This window comes from Papio anubis, chromosome 16 (genome assembly GCF_008728515.1).
Source record: "Papio anubis isolate 15944 chromosome 16, Panubis1.0, whole genome shotgun sequence".
NCBI lineage: Eukaryota > Metazoa > Chordata > Mammalia > Primates > Cercopithecidae > Papio > Papio anubis.
Window position 1 is genome coordinate 31305512 of NC_044991.1, and position 19096 is coordinate 31324607.

At 49.6% G+C, this 19096-nt stretch overlaps 2 protein-coding genes and 1 pseudogene across 3 annotated transcripts; 2 read left to right on the forward strand and 1 right to left on the reverse strand.

Annotated features, from left to right (window-relative positions):
* Positions 1-7049: 7049 nt before the first annotated feature.
* Positions 7050-8116, forward strand: LOC101026952 (putative POM121-like protein 1; the record flags this gene model as incomplete). Its single annotated transcript, XM_031656106.1, is given in 2 exon segments — positions 7050-7476; positions 7479-8116. Coding segments are annotated over 2 exon segments (693 nt in total), but the record flags the coding sequence as incomplete, so codon positions are not given.
* A 3876-nt stretch (positions 8117-11992) lies between these two features.
* Positions 11993-12991, forward strand: LOC101013365 (annotated as a pseudogene). The gene has a single exon (XR_002515296.2). The product of XR_002515296.2 is annotated as a cytochrome c oxidase assembly factor 3 homolog, mitochondrial pseudogene (transcript).
* Positions 12992-13703: 712 nt separating this feature from the next.
* On the reverse strand, positions 13704-16756 carry LOC101014090 (dnaJ homolog subfamily C member 14-like). Its single transcript, XM_031656107.1, is given in 5 exon segments — positions 13704-14128; positions 14131-14771; positions 15071-15325; positions 15687-15729; positions 15732-16756. Coding segments are annotated over 5 exon segments (2124 nt in total). The 5' UTR covers positions 16627-16756; the 3' UTR covers positions 13704-13838.
* Between the last annotated feature and the right edge of the window lie 2340 nt (positions 16757-19096).

Here is a 19096-nt window from a genome sequence, read left to right on the forward strand (position 1 = left end):
TTTATGTTGTTTTTTTTTTTTTGAGACGGAGTCTCGCTCTGTCGCCCAGGCTGCAGTGCAGTGACCGGATCGCAGCTCACTGCAAGCTCTGCCTCCCGGGTTTACGCCATTCTCCCGCCTCCGCCTCCCGAGTAGCTGGGACTACAGGCGCCCGCCACCTCGCCCGGCTAGTTTTTCGTATTTTCAGTAGAGACGGGGTTTCACCGTGTTAGCCAGGATGGTCTCGATCTCCTGACCTCGTGATCCGCCCGTCTCGGCCTCCCAAAGTGCTGGGATTACAGGCTTGAGCCACCGCGCCCGGCCGGTCAAACTTTATTTAGGCTCCTGAGCCTTCTCCTAGGCACATCTGAGCACTTCCTTATAAACTCCAGTTTTAGCAAGAATCCTGCAAAGTCAGTTTAGCGAGAAGCCCTCATCCTTGACATCTGATCGGATTCCCCCTCTGTCCCGAAGGTGCGGTCTGACCATCCTGGCCGGCCTTCAGCAAGAATCCTGTTAGGGGAGTTTAGCCAGAATCCCTGGCGGCTGACGTTTCCTCCTAGTCACTGTCCATGCACCGCCCCCACCCTGCTCCTGGACTGTCAGATCCCACTTGCCCTTGCGGCCTTTGAGGCTGAGCCTTTGAAATGAGTAGAATCTCATCTCCATGGTCCCTTATACCTAGTGAGATGGTCCTGAATAGTCTTCCCTACAGAGCTTTAGCAAATGTCTTTTTTTTTTTTTTTTTTGAGATGGAGTCTCGCTCTGTCGCCCAGGCTAGAGTGCAGTGGCACCATCTCGGCTCATTGCAGTCTCTGACTCCCTGGTTCAAGCAATCCTCCTGCCTCAGCCTCCCAAGCAGCTGGGATTATAGGCACCCACCACCACGCCCAGCTAGTGTCATTTTTCATTGAATTTTTTTTTTTTTAACAATGGGGACAAAAAAGGGTCCGCAAGCAGGGCTGCTGCTGGGCACCGTGGGAGGGCTGCCTGGCGGGACAGGCCCCCGCATGCAGGGGCCCTTGGGGGCTCCCCTTCCCCTGCCAGCTGGGCTGGGGTCTCTGTGTCAGGATTGTCCTCCCCACCACTTGGGGATGGACCTCCACTGTTATCCTAGGGAAGGGACCGGGCGGGGAGTCTGCATGCTGAGCAGGCCTGCCCGAGGCCTCTGCTATCCCAATGCAGCCCCCAGTATTTAGACCTGCCCCCAGTGACCTGCTCCCTCTTGCTCATCATCCCAGGAACTTCCTGCTCCATGCCTGCGCACATCCTGTCCTGAGGCCAGCTTCCCCTGCTCAGCCGCAGGATGCAGCCACCCACCCTCCCAGGAGGCCCTTCCCTGCCCCTGTGGCTTCCTGCTGGCACTCACTGCACTGGGTAGTTCCTCCTGGTGTGTGGGGCCCCAGTCTCTGTCTCCTGTTGGATTTGACTTCTACCAGAGCAGGGACCTCCCTGAGTCTTCACGGCCCAGAAAAGTGCCCAGCATGCTCCTGCACACCATAAATACCTGTCCACGATCACTGAGTGAAGACATCTCATTAAAGATGACATTAAAGAACAGGGCATAGGGCTTGGCATTCAGTAGGCACGCAGTACATGATGGCTCTGTTATTTCCAGTCTGGGGTTGTGTTCGTGCCTCACTTTCCCACCTGGCCTGACAGGAGGGGCTCAGCTGCTGGGCTGGCTGTGTCTCTGTGCCCCTTGCCTGGAAATGCCTGAGGAGGGGCAGGGTCCTCATCCCAGCTCCATCCCAGGGGTTCCCAACCCTCTGACCTTGAGGAGCTTTGGGAGGCAAAGGCTGCAGCCACCCTGCAGCACTTAAACACAGGCTGGGGCATGATCGATCAGAACGATGCCACGGGCAGATGATGGGGCGCCACGATGCGGAAATGATGCAACACGATGCGTGATGATGATGCGCGACACGATAAAAGATTTGTCAGGGGCAGGATGATAACGGCAAGATGATGGGCAAACAGGGGCGGAGGATGGCGCCAACACCAAAGATGATACACGATGCGATGATGATAGCGACAACGATAAAGTGATGAGGCGCACCTAAGGGGGACCGATGACACCAACACGATGTGATGATGGCAACAACACGATGCGGATGATGATGGCGACACCCGACGGGATGGCGCACCACGGGCAGATGATAGCGCACCAAAGATGATACACGGGGCGATGGTTAACACGGATGATGGATATGCCAACACGGGGATGATGCTAACACGGATCAGATGGCGCGCGACGACGGGGCATCATAATCCACCTGGGCCCCTTACTACTCCCCGCCAGCTTCACTCCCATGGAACCCCCTCTGAGCCCTTATGCCTCAGCAAGTGGGGGTGAGGGGCTTAAGTGTAGGTCTCTACCCAAGCTTTGCACCAAGTCATGTCAGTCACTGGTATACATCCTTGGAACTGACACCCTCATCAAGGTCTTTCCTCTACATCTTCCTGTCTCAAAATGAGTACGCTTGATGGTGGTTAATTATTCTCTTATGTTATATGTTTACTGGGAGTGTGTGATAACACATGAAATAGTATGTAACATCTATGTCAGCCAAAAGCATGAGGACTGCCTGTCTAGTCAACCAGTATTTATCCCCGAATCAGCGCAGTGCTTCACTCCCTTCTCTCCAGATGGGCCTGATTTGTATGTTTCTCTTGCTTTTTATAGATGTTTTCCTAGGTATATGGTATCTTGAAACAGTATGGTTTGGCTTTGTTGTCTGTAAGTGTTATAAATAAAAATGGTAGGCTGTATTTTTAAAAAATTCTTCTAGATCAATATGCTTAAGTAAAAAATGGTATTCTGTGTACGGGCTGGGCTCAGTGGCTCATGCCTGTAATGCCAACAATTTGGGAGGCTGAAGTAGGCCGATTACTTGCGGCCAGGAGTTGGAGACCAGCCTGGCCAACATGGTGAAACCCTGTGTCTACTAAAAATACAAAAATTAGCCAGGTGTGGTGGTGCACACCTGTAATCCCAGCTACATAGGAGGCAGGGGCAGGAGAATCCCTTGAACCTAGGAGACAGAGCTTGCAGTGAGCCGAGATCGAACCGCTGCACTCCAGCCTGGGCGACAGAGCAAGACTCTGTCTCAAAAGAAAAAAAGATATTCTGTGTATAGCTTGTCAAGTTACACACACACACACACACACACACACACACACACCTTGCTGAATTTTTTATTTAATTTGCATTAAATCTGTAGAACAATTTGGGGAGAATCGACAACTTTATAATATTGAATCTTCCAATCCACAGAGTAGATTATATATTATCTCTCTTATTTAGAATTTTTAAAATGTATTTCTTTTTTTTTTTTTTTTTTTTTGGGAGATTTTAAGTCTCTGTTGCTCCAGGGTTGAGTGCAGTGGGCTTTGATCTCAGCTCACTGCAAGCCCGCCTCCTGGGTTTATTTATTCTTCCAGTTCTTTTCAGCCTCCCGAAAGTAGCTGGGACTATAGGCGCCTCACCACTCCTGGGCCTCGGCTAGTTTTTGTATTTTTAGTAGAGATGGGGTTTCACTCGTGTTAGCCAGGATGGCCCCGACCTCCTGACCTCGCGGATCCTCGGCCTCCCAAAGTGCTGGGATTATAGGCTTGAGCCATCACACCGGGCCTTAAAATGTATTTCAACTCAAGTTTTATAATTTTTCTTTTTTTTTTGAGACGGAGTCTGGCTCCATTGCCCAGGCTGGGGTGCAGTGGCCGGATCTCAGCTCACTGGGCAAGCCCGCCCTGGGTTTATGCCATTCTCCTGCCTCAGCCTCCCTGAGTAGCTGGGACTGGCTCTCGCCACCTCGGCCTCGCTAGTTTTTTGTATTTTTAGTGCAGAGATCGGGTTTCACCGTGGTTCGCCAGGGATGGTCTCGACCTGACTTCGTGATCCGGCCTGCCTCGCCTCCCAAAGTGCTGGGATTACAGGCTTGAGCCACCGCGCCCGGCCAAGTTTTATAATTTTTCAATACAGGTCTTGCATAGTTTTTGTTAGATTCTTCAGTTACCTTTGTTCCTCTTGTTATTGCAAATGGTAAATGTAATGGTCTGGGACTGGCCATTTAATCCCAACATTACTTGTAAGCTTCATCCAGTCTGTTGTGCAGCTGTAGTTGATTCAGTCTGACCACTGTATAAGAAGATTCCAACTAATGTATTCATTCTCCTGTTAATGGACATTTGAATCAGTCTGGACTTTTTGTTGTTGTTGTATTACGGTGTTTCTATGGACATTTTTGCACCTGCCTCTTGGGGCTCCTATGCAAGAGTCCCTCAAAAGAACTGGCCGGGTGCGGTGGCTCACGCCTGTAATCCCAGCACTTTGGGAGGCCGAGAGGGGCGGATCACAAGGTCAAGAGATCGAGACCATCCTGGCTAACACGGTGAAACCCCGTCTCTACTAAAAATACAAAAATTTTGTATTTTTGTATTTTTTGTAGTCCCAGCTACACAGGAGGCTGAGGCAGGAGAATGGCATGAACCCGGGAGGCGGAGCTTGCAGTGAGTGGAGATTGGGCCACTGCACTGCAGCCTGGGCAACAAGAGCAAAACTCTGTCTCAAAAAAAAAAAAAAAAAAAAAGGAAATACCCAAAGTGTGTTTTTCTCGCTAAGAACCAATAATTGCTTTTCCTGATTTCTGTGTTGTTTTTGAGACTCTATTTTATTTAGTTCTCCTCTGATCTTTATTATTTTTTTCATGGGCTGATTTTGGTTTTGCTTTGTTCTTGCTTTTCTAGATCTTTAAGGTGCATCATCAGTTTATTAATGTGTCATCTTTCTACTTTTTGGATATAGGCATTTACTGCTACACACTTCCCTCACAGCACTGATTTTGCTGAATCCAAAAGCTTTTGGTATATGGTGTTTCCATTTTCATTTGTTTGAAAACATTTTCGGATTTTCATTTTAATTTTTTCATTGAACCAGTGGTCATTCAGGAGGGTGGGGTTTAATTTTCATATATGTGTATAGGTTCTGTAGTTTGCCTTGATATCCATTTCTAGTTTTATTCCTCTGTTGTCTGATAATCGGAATGCTATGATTGTGATTTCTTAAAATTTGTAGGGACAGCTTTTGTGGACTAACAAAGGATCTGTTTTGAAGAATGTTTCATGTGCTGATGAAAAAAAGTATATTAATTTATCTAAAAATAGCACACCGATCCTCAAATAACATATATTTTGCAAAATTACAATAGTCTTCAAAACAAACAAAAAAACCAAAAAGAGACCGAGTGGCTTCGTGTGACATTTTTGCAAAAGAGAGGACACTTGAGTCCTCCTGTCTCCTTCTGCATTCCAACTATCTCATAATCTTGTTAAGTTGAAATACACAAAGAATACCCGGCCTCCCTCAAATAGGTCTGTGTAAAAGAAGGAGTTTGGTTTTGGTTTCTCTTGGTCAATTGCACAGAGACGAAAGCACTGGGTCCTGTGGAAAGTATGTCCCTCCCAGCCTGCCCTGGCCATCACCCCAGCTGCCACTCCAGCAGGATCTGGGTGTCCCAGGCACTTCTGTTCTGAGCAACTCTCCACTCCAGAATTCCTAGGAGAAGGGCAGGAGGACAGTCAGATGTGAATCCCAAAGCTGTCACCTCCTGTGCCAGCTGCTGGGCCGGGAATCCAACTCCCCTGCAGTGACCTATTTGCTGGGCCAGAACCAGGCCTTGGACAGAGTCCGGATAGCTCTTGGGGCTCCAGGCCAGGGAGAGAAGGGGACAATACAATGCATGGACCATACAGTCCTCCAGCCCAGCAGCCTCAAGCCTCAGCAGGAGAGCAGGAATCTTCAGCCATCCACAGGAGGATCTGCAGCCATTGTGCACGCCTGTTCTTCCCACGCGCCTCTCCCTCCAGTACCTATTGTGTGCGCCACCCACCCCCACCAAGGTGTTGCCAGCAGGTGCCTTGTGTGTGTCCCTGGCCGCGCCAGTCCCTTAAGGTCTCCCTTCCTACGAAGATCTGTGACTCGCACCGTCTTTGCACGCGTACCCACTTGCTCAGGTTGGAAAGATGCATTGCTCGTCAACAGGGGAAACTGCTCATGTAGCCTTTGGCTGAGTTGGCAGCTAAGGCAGATGCTCAGAGCCCAGCTCTCGAGAGTTGAAGCATCCCACGGTTCCCCACTGCTCCCAGGAGTGGTTACCTGGGCACTCTCTGCCTGTCACCCCTCTCCTGTCTCGGGGGCCGAGGACCTGCCAGTAGGGCTCAGTTGCCTGGAGCCCGCTCACCCCATCCCCCAGTTCACTTTGCGTGTGGGATCGCCCTGTTGCCACTGGCCCTGGACGGAGTGGCAGGCCATCCTACAAGTACCCAGACACTCGGCATCAGTGGTGTACACTCGGCATCAGTGGTGTGTCAAAACAACTCCAAGGCTTTTCCGTGATCCTGCAAGCCCTGTGTTCCTTGCTGGCCATCCTGCCTTCAATTTGAATGCACAGGTACCACAGCAAGCCAGCGCTGTGTGCTCCCAATTCCAGGGTGTCCTGCAGCTCAGCCAGTGCACTGAGCACAAGGACTCTCTGTGGGACCCAGGAGCAGGGAATCACCCCTTTGGGGCCCACAACACCCGGCTGTGCTCCAGACTCGTGTCCAGGGAAGATCATGTTGAGGGACCTCAAGGAGAGGGGGGCAGGGAAGCCTGAGCAGGACAAGGACCCCAGGGTCCAAGAGAGTCATGATCAGAGAAGGGTTCCCGAGAGCACCGGGGATGCATGGTCTGCATTTAGGCCCCTGCGGGACGATGGAGGCCTCTCTCCCTTCGTGCCCAGGCCTGGACCTCTGCAGAGAGACCTCCATGCCCAGATGTCAGAAATCTGGGATAGGCCGGGCGCGGTGGCTCAAGCCTGTAATCCCAGCACTTTGGGAGGCCGAGACGGGTGGATCACGAGGTCAGGAGATCGAGACCATCCTGGCTAACACAGTGAAACCCCGTCTCTACTAAAAAATACAAAAAACTAGCCGGGCGCGGTGGCGGGCGCCTGTAGTCCCAGTTACTCGGGAGGCTGAGGCAAGAGAACGGCGTGAACCCGGGAGGCGGAGCTTGCAGTGAGCTGAGATCTGGCCACTGCACTCCAGCCTGGGCAACAGAGCGAGACTCCGTCTCAAAAAAAAAAAAAAGAAGTCTGGGATATACCCAGAGATCTCAGTCCTCCTGGATGAGCTCATGCCCCAAACGAAATGCCATCTTGAGCTCCTACAGCTCCCCAGAAGGCTTCCCGTCACTAAAGAGGAGGAGAGGGCCAGCCTCATCCCACTGTTGGCTGCCCCTCAAGTCCTCAAAGACGGTGAGTGAGGACCGGCCTCAGGCTGTCTCTTGGGGTCTCGCCCAGTGTGAAAAGGTAGCAGATGCAGCACCAGGGCAGACACTTGCCCCCAGGAATGGCTCCCCGACATCCCAGGCCTCTAGGCCCCGTAGACACAAGTTTCCCCTGCTGCCGCACAGGCAAGGGGAGCCTCTGATGCTGCCACCTGCCTTACAGCTGGGGTCCGGGTCACTGTTGAAGACCTGGACCTCGAGAAGGAGGTGGCACTCCGGTGCAACAGTGCACTGTGGGATGAGGCTAAGGCCCTCTGGGACTGCAGACCCTCACGGCCTTCCCACACTTTGTCCTCACTTGCAACAGGGACTTCTCGTCTGCCTGTTGTACATAAAGCACCCAGCATGGATGTACAGCAGGAGAGACACGAGTCCCAAGACTACATGTCTGTCTTTCTGGGCTGTCTTATCTGTGCCATTGATCTATGTGTCTAGTTTTATGCTAGGACCATGCTGTTTTGGTTAGCACGCACTTGTCAAAAATTTTGTCATTCTAATTTGCAGTGAAATGGGATGCCTTTCGTTTTGTCGTTTTTGGTGAGGATGACTTTGGTTCTTTGAGCTCTTTTTTGGTTTCATATGAGTTTTATGATTTTCCAGTTCTGTGAGTGATGATGTTGGTATTTTGGTAGGGGTTGTATTGAATCTCTAGACTGCTTTGGGCAGTGTGGTCATTTTAATGCTATGAATTCCTTCTGTGGGCATGAAATGATTGTCCATTTCTTTCTCTCCTCTTAAACATTTTCATCAGTGTTTTCTAGTTTTCCTTGTAGAAATCTTTCACCTCCTTGGTAAAACTTTTTCTGCGGCATATCATTTTCATTTTGTTGCTGTTGTACATGGGATTGCCTTCTTAATTTCTTTCCCAACTGGACCATTATTGGTGTATAAAATGCTGCTGATTTTTGTATGTTGATTTTGTATCCTGCAAATGAGTGTATTAATTTATTTATCAAGTCTAGAGTTTTCTGGTGGAGCCTTTACATGTTTCTAAATCCAAGATCACATCTTCATCAGACAAGGATAATTTGATGTCCTCTTTTCCAATGTGGGTGGCTTTATTTTTTTCTCTTGCATGATTGTGTGATTTTGAATAAAAGTGGTGAGAATGGGCATCCTCCTCTTGTTACTGTTTACACAGGAAATGCTTTTAACTTTTCCCCATCCTGTAGTAGGTTAGCTATGGCTTTGTCGTATACAGCTTTTATTATTTCTAGGTTTTTTTTTTTTTTTTTTTTTTTTTTAGACAGATTCTGGCTCGTGTCACCCAGGCTGTAGTGCAATGGTGCAATCTTGGCTCACAGCAACCTCCACCTCCCCGGTTCAAGCGATTCTCCTGCCTCAGCCTCCCGAGTAGCTGGGAGGCGCTTGCCACCCCGCTCGGCTAATTTTTGTACTTTTGGTAGAGATGGGGTTTCACCATGTTGGCCACGCTGGTCTCGAACTCCTGACCTCAGGTGATTCACCCACCCCAGCATCCCAAAGTGCTGGGATTACACGCGTGAGCCACTGGGCCTGGCCATTTTCAGGTATGTTTCTTCTATGCCTAGTTTGTTCCTTTTCAAGACATGGTGTCACTCTGCTTTTCATGCTGGAGTGCAGTGACACCAGCATAGCTGTAGCTTTGAACTCATGGGCTTAAGCCACTTCAGCCTTTCGAGTAGCTGGGACTACAGGTGCATGTCACCAGAGCTGGCTAATTTTTATTTTAATTTTTTTGTAGAGATCTATGTTCCTCAGGTTGGTCTTGAACTGCTGACCTCAAGTGATTCTCCCAGTTCAGCCTCCCAAAAGCACTGGGTGGACAAGCATGAGCCACCGCCTGACCCAGAGTCACATTTTAACATCACATCCTCACCGCTGGGCTCAAGTTTTGGCAGTGACTCAAAACCCTAAGGGAGAGTTTCTGGTCAGGCCCCGCCCAGTCTGTGCATAGGAGGGGAATGGAGAAATGGCCTGTGGATGATTCTTTTGGAGAACTGACTAGACAAGCGCTGAGATGCCGTTTCCTGGAAGACAGGGTCATGTGATGTCCAGTCCAGCTGCCAGGTCCAGGGCCCTCGGCACCATCTAGTTTGGGAGCTCGCCCAGAAGCAACCTCAGTTGCCCAAAGCAGCTGGTCTCCCTTCCGATCTGGTCCCATTTGAGAGATGCAACTGGGCTGTCTTCCAGGAAACCATTTCTGTGCATGCCTGTCTTTGTCCCCGCACTGGCTGGCCTCTCTGTACCGTGAGAATTTGGGTTATACAAGGCTCTGCCAGTCAGCTGAGCATCACGAAGCAGCTCTTCTGTTCCAGTAAGGCCGACCAGGCTCTAACACCCCTGCCCCAGGTCTGACCGTTCTCCCCCTCACCCAGAAGTGACCCCCAACCCGATCCCGCTCCCTGTCTTCTGGCAGCTGCTCTGGGGAAGGGCATTTTGGCCTCAAGGGCTGAGCGTGTCATTTTCTTTTTTCTGTTTATCTTTCCAGAGCTGTTTGGGACAGCCCATGCGTCAGTCCATGTACTGCTTCTTTGGAAGGCAACTGGGGCTAAAAGTTCTTGTGAGATTTGTGGATGAAATCTGCCTTCACTACATGGATAGAACCAGCACGCTTCCACTGCACAACTCTGCAATCTTACTACATTTATTTATTTTTATTTTTTTTAATGTAATTTTTTTGAGATGGAGTCTCACTCTGTCGCCCAGGCTGAAGTGCAGTGGCTCAATCTCAGCTCACTGCACCCTCCGCCTCCTGGTTCAAGCAATTCTCCTGTCTCAGCCTCCTGAGTAGCTGGGACTAGACACATGCCACAATGCCCAGTTAATTTTTGTATATTTAGTAGAGACAGGGTTTCACTATACTAGTCAGGCTGGTCTTGAACTCCTGACCTTGGGTGATCCACCCGCCTCAGCCTCGCAAAGTGCTGGGATTACCGGCAAAGTTTATTTATTTAGAGACAGGGTCTTGCTCTGTCGCCCAGGCTGGAGTGCAGTGGTGCCATCTCAACTCACTGCAGCCTATGCCTCCGGGGTTCAAACGATTCTCATGCCTCAGCCTCTCGAGTAACTGGGACGAGAGCCGCACGCCACCACACAGGGCTAATTTTTTCTTTCTTTCTTTTTTTTTTTTTGTAGAGACAAGGTTTCACCATGTTGGCCAGGCTGGTCTTGAACTCCTGACCTCAGGTGATCTGCCTGCCTCATCCTCTCAAAGTACTAGGATTACAGCTCTGAACCACCGCGCCCAGCCTCTCAGTACATTTAAATGATGCGATAGCTCGTGCCTGTAATCCCAGCACTTTGGGAGGCCGAGGCAGGCAGATCACCTGAGGTCAGAAGTTCGACACCAGCCTAGCCAACATGGTGTTTTGGTTGTTTTTTTTTCCAAATGGGGGGACAGGGGACCTGAATCTGTCCCATAAGACTCCAATGCCATATACAATAAATAGAGACAATAAAGGGTGTTGGGCAAAAACATAATGGGGATATTGTGATATAAAAATCCAGATTCTCAGAAACTCTATAGGTCATATGACCCGCTTCCACAAAAATTAAACTGCAAGAATCAGGTTAAACCTATAGATTTAAAAAAGATTTAAGAGACGCATCAGCCAATTATATATGGACTTATGTGAGTCCTGATCCAAACATAAAAATAGACAGTAAACAAAGCAGAAATATTTATAAGATTGTTGGAAATTTAAATACTCATTGAATAAGGTATGATTTAAGGAATGATTATCAATTATTTTAAGGACTGATAATGGTATTATGATTATATTTTTAAAAGAATCTTTCTCGAATGGCGTGAACACGGGAGGCAGAGCTTGCAGTGAGCCGAGATCGCGCCACTGCACTCCAGCCTGGGCGACAGAGCGAGACTCCATCTCAAAAAAAAAAAAAAAAAAAGGAGAATCCTCTTTCCAAGATGATAAAATATTTATGGATGAAATGATATGATGTCTGGAATCTGGAATCTGCTTCAGAATAATAAGAGGGGAGGGTGGGTATCAGGGAGTTACAACTGGCTGTGAGTTGATAATGGTGATGAGTGTGATGAGCGTATTGGGCTGAAATATCAATCCATCTACTTTTGTATGTCGAAAATTTCCTGTAATGAGATGGAACACTGTAAACACCAATGCATCCTGCCTATTCCAACAAAAACGCAGTTGAAGTCTCAGACTGAGTGTCACCCATACCTGTGCTAATCTTGGATTTGTTCTCCACGGTGGTCATGGCAGGGGCAGATGCTGAAGATGCCACAGATGGGCAGGTGCTTTTCTTTCCTTTAACACCATTAGTCACTGTTACCCCTGCGGCCATTCCAGCTAAAAGGTCATCACTGCTCTTGGTCTAGAAGCAACAGAAAATAAAAGCAAATTTACTAGATGAAGCAAGATTAGATATTTTGAGACTCAACAATGCTCTTGACTATTTTTTTTTTTTTTGAGACGGAGTCTTGCTGTGTTGTCCAGGCTGGAGCGCAGTGGCGCGATCTCAGCTCACTGCAAGCTCCGTCTCCCAGGTTCATGCCATTCTCCTGCCTCAGCCTCCCGAGTAGCTGGGATTACAGGCGCCCGCCACCACGCCTGGATAATTTTTTGTATTTTTAGTAGAGACAGGGTTTCACCGTGTTAGCCAGGATGGTCTCGATCTCCTGACCTTGTGATCCGCCCGCCTCGGCCTCCCAAAGTGCTGGGATTATAGGCATGAGCCACCACGCCCAGCCAGCTCTTGACTTTTTTTTTTTTGCCAGTTATACATTTATAGAAAGATAATCCCCTGGCTTTAAATAGGTATATACATACAAATATGAACAAACTTAAAAAAAATACAAACCCTTGGATCACATGGGGGCTTCTGGGAACCCCCGTATCCTTCCCCCTCACCCAAGGGCAGTGGGCATGAATCTACTTTTTAAAAATGATTGGGCAACGCGAAGAGAGGAGCGGCAACATGGCGGCTTCAGGAGCCGGTGACCCTCTGGATGCTAAGCGTGGAGAGGCCCCTTTCGCTCAGCGTATCGACCCAACGCGGGAGAAGCTGACACCCGAGCAACTGTATTCCATGTGGCGGGCGCAGCTTGCCCAGTGGCAGAAGGTCCTACCGCAGCGGCGGACCCGGAACATCGTGACCCGCCTAGGCATCGGGGCCCTGGTGTTAGCTATTTATGGTTACACCTTCTACTCGATTTCCCAGGAGCGTTTCCTAGATGAGCTAGAAGACGAGGCCAAAGCTGCCCGAGCCCGAGCTCTGGCAAGGGCATCAGGATCCTAATCTGGATGGGTATTGATCATGTCCAACCTGCTGGAGCCCCTTCACATGGTGGATGATGCCCCATGACCCTATAGAAATTGAATCCTGTTCACAACATTGTTGGCCTTCTTACTAACCTTGGCCCATGATTGATCCCAAGAAACCAGGGACTTAAGCATTTGGCTACTGTCAAAAGAACAGAACTTTGCCCACTGCACACTTGCTGTGTACAGTGACTGAGCCCTTTCTTGTAGTTTGTTTCCTTGAGAGATGTGCGTGCGACTGTGGCTTTTCCCAATGTTTCTGACTTTGTGGTTTACTCCCTTCACCTTCCAGGGATGCGATTGTTATGAGGTTAGGCATGGCAGCTCTGTACAGTGTTTGAGCCTAAAGTGGTATAGATAGGGTCAAATTGAGATAATAAACTGAGTCATTCTCCTGCAAAAAAAAAAAAAAGATTAATTTTGGCCATCCTTGAAGAAAAGAGCCTAAAATTGGGTGATTTACCCACAAAGTGAAAGTCGAGGGAAAATTCCGTTTCCATTCTCTGAACTCTGAACTCATACCGCATAGGTAACCTCCTATCATTAGGGCTGCATGCTTTATTGTTCTGTCTTTTAAATATTGTATCAGGGTAAAGGAGAGGGCTCCCTCCTGAGATGGGTCAAGAAAGAAGATAGACTTGTGGCTTTAAAAGGGTGGGGGAAAGTCTCATCTGCCCTTAAAAGCAAATGGCAAGACAAAGGCATAGAGACCCCAGGGAAATACCCAGTTCCCACACCTAAAGGGATATACTGTCCAGGCCACGTCCAGGCCCTGGGTTCTTTACTCTAGCTACCCCCTATTTCTTCGGTATTTTCAAAAGACAAGATTCAGGTCCGGCGCGGTGGCTCATGCCCGTAATCCAGCACTTTGGGAGGCCAGGACGGGTGGATCGCCTGAGCTCAGGAGTTCGAGACCAGCCTGGGCAACATGGTGAAACCCCGTCTCTACTAAAAATCCAAAAAAGAATTCGTTGAGCCAGGTGTGGTGGTGCGTGCCTGTAATCCCAGCTACTCAGGAGGCCGAGATGGGAGAATTGCTTGAACCCAGGAGACAGAGGTTGCAGTAAACCAAGATCACACCACTGCACCCCAGCTGGGCAACACAGCGAGACTCTGTCTCAAAAAAAAAAAAAAAAGATTCAGTTCCTAGGTGTTGGGGGAGGAGGGAGAAATCAAACTCCATCCGGCGCTGTACACAGTCCTTTCCACTGCCTGACATTGTTTTGAGGAAAGAGAAGGGGCCTTCAACGTTGGAAGGGCCTCCTCACTTTCGTCCGCCGCTTCGGTTTCGTTTCTCCCTTGGGTACTGTGCGGTTGGGCTTAGAGGCTGCAGTGGCTCCGGGGGCAGGCTGAGGAGCTGCAAAGAAGTTCCCACTGGGCGTCTGCCCTGGGTGTACTTGAAAGATCTGACTCAAGAAATCCTGAAGATCAGCAGGAGGGGCGTCCGGGGTGGCTCTCTGCCGCCCTCTGGTGCCTGGAATCCGAGAACCAAATGAGAGATGTGAGGAGACTCTGTGGGTCTGGGGAGATATCTAGGACGCTGGCCTCCAGCCCACTGTGTGTTGTCATACACCTTTCCATCCATCAGTGCTAAGTAGGTGATCTTGAGGCCCAACAAGCTTGACTCTGCCCAAAAGTCTCCTTCCTCAGCGGGACGCAGCCTATCACACGCAGCATAGTATCTGGCACTCTTAGGTTCCTGGTCCACCTCAAACCTCCTATGCTTTCCTTGGCATCCGCCACACATCAGAGTATTCACTGCCTCCTTGAGGTCATCTTGCAGCTTGGACAGAAACTCATTTACTGACCGGCTCAGCTGATTCTCTGCCGTTCCTTTCATCTCATATTCCTTCTGCTTTTCAGCATTGCTGACAATGTCCCAAACTGCGCGCAAAACCTTGAAGGCCTCCTCAGCCCGGGGGTGATGAGTTTTGTCGGGATGAACCATCACTGCCAGCTGTCTATAGGCCTTCTTCAGTTCAGCGTCTGATGCTGTGGCCTCAAAGCCTAGTACATGGAAAGGGTTTAACTCATCCTCAGGAACCCCAGCCAAGGTCAAGAGTCGAGCCACTTCCTCTTCAGGCTGGCAGTAGCGCCCAGTAGCTACAGGTGCATTCCCCTGCCTATTAGTATTCTGCTTGACCCAAGGCAACTCCAGCCAACCCCACTGAATTATTCTTTTTTTTTTTTGAGACGGAATCTGGCTCTGTTGCCCAGGCTGGAGTGCAGTGGTGTGATCTCGGCTCACTGTAAGCTCCGCCTCCCGGATTCACGCCATTCTCCTGCCTCGGCCTCTGGAGTAGTTGGGACTACAGGCGCCCATCATCACGCCCAGCTAATTTTTTGTATTTTTAGTAGAGATGGGGTTTCACCGTGTTAGCCAGGATGGTCTCGATCTCCTGACCTCATGATCCACCCGCCTCGGCCTCCCAAAATGCTGGGATTACAGACGTGAGCCACCGCACCCGACCCCCACTGAATTATTCTTACCAGCCACTGCCATGACCTGCTATCTCTCAGCAGAGTCAAGCAACGCTGCCGGGCTGGAGAATCCAGCCTAGAGAAGAGCCAGGCGGCCTTATCCCTCCAGCCTAACCGGTCACCTAGTCCCACCAGAAACCACCATCCCAACAGTAGAAAGCCCAAAAAGAGGACCAGAGTCAGGAGCAGTAAAGCACCCAGCAGCTTAAGAAAACGGGTAAACAATCCTACTCCACAGTAAAACCCCTGGCTTAGAAACTGAAACGTGGCGGCCGGGCGCGGTGGCTCAAGCCTGTAATCCCAGCACTTTGGGAGGCCGAGACGGGCGGATCACGAGGTCAGGAGATCGAGACCATCCTGGCGAACACGGTGAAACCCCGTCTCTACTAAAAAATACAAAAAACTAGCCGGGCGAGGTGGCGGGCGCCTGTAGCCCCAGCTACTCGGGAGGCTGAGGCAGGAGAATGGCGTAAACCCGGGAGGCGGAGCTTGCAGTGAGCTGAGATCCGGCCACTGCACTCCAGCCTGGGCGACAGAGCCAGACTTCGTCTCAAAAAAAAAAAAAAAAAAAGAAAAGAAAACAGGTAAACAATCCTACTCCACAATAAAACTCCTGGCTTAGAAACTGAAACATGACCGGGGCCCAGCCCCCAGCCGCCCTGTCCAGACTCCCATCCAAACTTGAAAAAGGTCCGAATCACTGCTTTTCAGCTGCCTGCATGCATAGATGGTGTGCCCACAAGTTTCTACATACTCTCCCACCAACACCAGCAGTTCAGTCAGCCACGGAAAGCCTGCCTGTCCAAGTTGACATAGTTCCCCAGCTCCCCACAATCCCAGGCCTCTGCGCTTATCTGCCTGACTTCATTTCTGGCCCAGTCGATGTTGACCAGGGGACCTGGGATCCCTACGTCCACCCTCCCGAGTATCCACCTTCGTTGGAAAGTGGTGCCGCTGTCTCCGGAATAGGGCTTTCTTTCCGCTGGACACACGTGAAAGATCACTGGGGAACTTAAGAGATTCTTCATCATCATATTCCTCTTCCAACTCTTCATCTTCCCCCAAGGCTGGAGAGGCATGGAGGTGGCAAGAGTTGCTAGAAGAGCCATTTCCTCCCTCAGAGTAAGGCCCTTCTAGAATTCCAGGTGTTCCCTGGCAGCTGCAAGCAGATGGAATGGAAAGAAAAGAAGGGTTCCCATCCTCCTGGTACCCAGCCTCATCTTCTTTTGAGAGTTCCTGGTCCACTCCTGACTCTTCTTCTGAAAATGTTTCACTCTGGTCAGGGTCCTCTGCATCTCTAGGTGGTCCTGGACCCCTTGGGGGGCCATGGCTTGGGTCCAACCAATGAGCTGGGTTTGGGTGCTGTGTGTACTTAGGACCAGAGTGCTCTGTGAGGCAGCGGGTGCCATTAGGAGCAGTCCCTGCTGAGTCTGTAAGTCCTGAGAATGAAGGTGTTTCAGGGTCCACGGAGGGTCCTAAAGCCCTGAGGGAGGCACCACCACTGTGGTGGGCTCCACACAACTCTCTTTCTCCAGGGTGCTTCTGGGCCATGACCCCGGGGCTTCCTGAGGGTCTCAGGTAACAGGCGTCATGGTGTGTTCTGATGCCGAAAAAGGGCGGTAACTCCTCCCCCTCGAGCCGCCAGGCCTGGGACCAGCCAGCTCTGGACTTTTTTTTTTTTTTTTTTGAGATGGAGTCTTGCTCTGTTGCCCAGGCTGGAGTGCAGTGGCCGGATCTCAGCTCACTGCAAGCTCCGCCTCCCGGGTTCACGCCATTCTCCTGCCTCAGCCTCCCGAGTAGCTGGGACTACAGGCGCTTGCCCCTATGCCCGGCTAATTTTTTGTATTCTTTAGTAGAGACGGGGTTTCACTGTGTTAGCCAGGATGGTCTCGATCTCCTGACCTCGTGATCCACCCTCCTCGGCCTCCCAAAGTGCTGGGATTACAGGCGTTGAGCCACCACGCCTGGCCAGCTCTTGATTTTTATACTGAGTTCAAGAGCCCTATTACCAAACTTTTCTGACAGGGAGTAAGCAGCACACCATACTGTGCTACAGAAATAAAACTTTATAGGTTTGTAAACTATCACGTACTTCTTTTTATTTTTATTTTTAGATGGAGTCTGGCTGTCACCCAGCCTGAGTGCAGTGGCGCAATCTCTGCTTACTGCAATCTCCGCCTCCCCAGTTCATGCGATTCTTCTGCCTCAGCCTCCAAGTAGCTGGGATTACAGGCATGTGCCACCACGCCTAGCTAATTTTTGTATTTTTAGTAGAGACAGGGTTTCACCATATTGGCCAGGTTGGTCTTGAATTCCTGACCTTGTGATCCCCCTGCCTCGGCCTCCTAAAGTGCTGGGATTATAGGCATGAGACGCCGCGCCTGGTCAAATCACGTACTTCTTTTTAAAATAATAAAATCATACATGTAATCAAAGACTTTATGGAAGCTGCTATGTGTCCACACATGCCGGATTCAGATGATGGGGGCTAGCACATAAGCTATCTTGGGAAAATCCTATAATGCCACAGGAAGTGTCATCTTGCAATTTCTAGAAAGAAATATCATTGAGAGTCAAATAATCTTCATTGCTCTAAAGTGATTCCATGATGAGGCCAGTATCTAAAATAATTTATTCTGGGCCAGGTGCAGTGGTTCACGCCTGTAATCCCAGCACTTTGGGAGGCCGAGGCGGGCGGATCACGAGGTCAGGAGATCGAGACCATCCTGGCTAACACGGTGAAACCCCGTCTCTACTAAAAAATACAAAAAACTAGCCGGGCGAGGTGGCGGGCGCCTGTAGTCCCAGCTACTCGGGAGGCTGAGGCAGGAGAATGGCGTGAACCCGGGAGGTGGAGCTTGCAGTGAGCTGAGATCCAGCCACTGCACTCCAGCCTGGGCGACAGAGCGAGATTCCGTCTCAAAAAAAAAAAAAAAAAAAAGTTTATAAATAACTAATCTCTAAAGTCTCTTCCAGTTCTAAATGTCAGTGATTCCATATGCAGCATATTTCTGTTATTCAATTATTAAAGTTCTGATACAGTACCATTAGGTTAAGAAGAGGCAGAAAATTTTTGGCACAGTGGCTCATGCCTGTAATCTTAGCATTTTGGGAGGCCGAGGTGAATCACTTGAGCCCAGGAGTTCAACACCAGCCTGGGCAACATTAGGGAGACTCCGTCTCTACAAAAAATTTAAAAACTAATTACCTGGGCAAAGTGGCACATACCTGTAGTCCCAGCTACTGGGATGGTTGAAATGAGAGGATCACTTGAGCCCAGGAGGTCAAAGCTTCACTGAGCTGTGATCACGCCACTGTACTCCAGCCTGGGCAACAGAGTGAGACCCTGTCCCCGCCACCCCTGAAAAAAAGAGCCAGAAAGAGGGATCAATATTTTCAATGAATTAAACAGAATTCAACTCTGGTAATTTAGGGCTGTCACTTTATGAAATCTAGAATATATAAAAATAGAGGGAGACACTGCACTAATTTCATTAATTTCAAGGACTGTTCATATTCTTTTTTTTTTTTTAGATGGAGTTTCACTCTTGTTGCCCAGGCTGGAGTGCAGTGGCGCAATCTCAGCTCACTGCAACCTCCACCTCCTGGGTTCAAGCGATTCTCCTGCCTCAGCCTCCCAAGTAGCTGGGATTACAGGCACACACCACCACACTCAGCTAATTTTTGTATTTTTAGTAGAGATGGGGTTTGGTTTCAGTGTGTTGGCCAGACTGGTCTCGAACTCCTGACCTCAGGAGACCCACCCACCTCAGCCTCCCAAAGTGCTGGGATTACAGGCATGAGATACCATGCCTGGCCTGTTCATATTCTTTAAGACTTGTTTCTGTTCACAAAAACTGGCCATCAACTATGATGTCAAAAAGTCACACAATGAAAGTCATACCCCTTTCCTGCCAATTTGTCCCTCCTCTGTTAGCCAGTAAATAAACTCGACACATTCTTATATTTTCTTTTTTTTCTTTTTTTTTTTTTTTGAGACGGAGTCTCGCTCTGTCGCCCA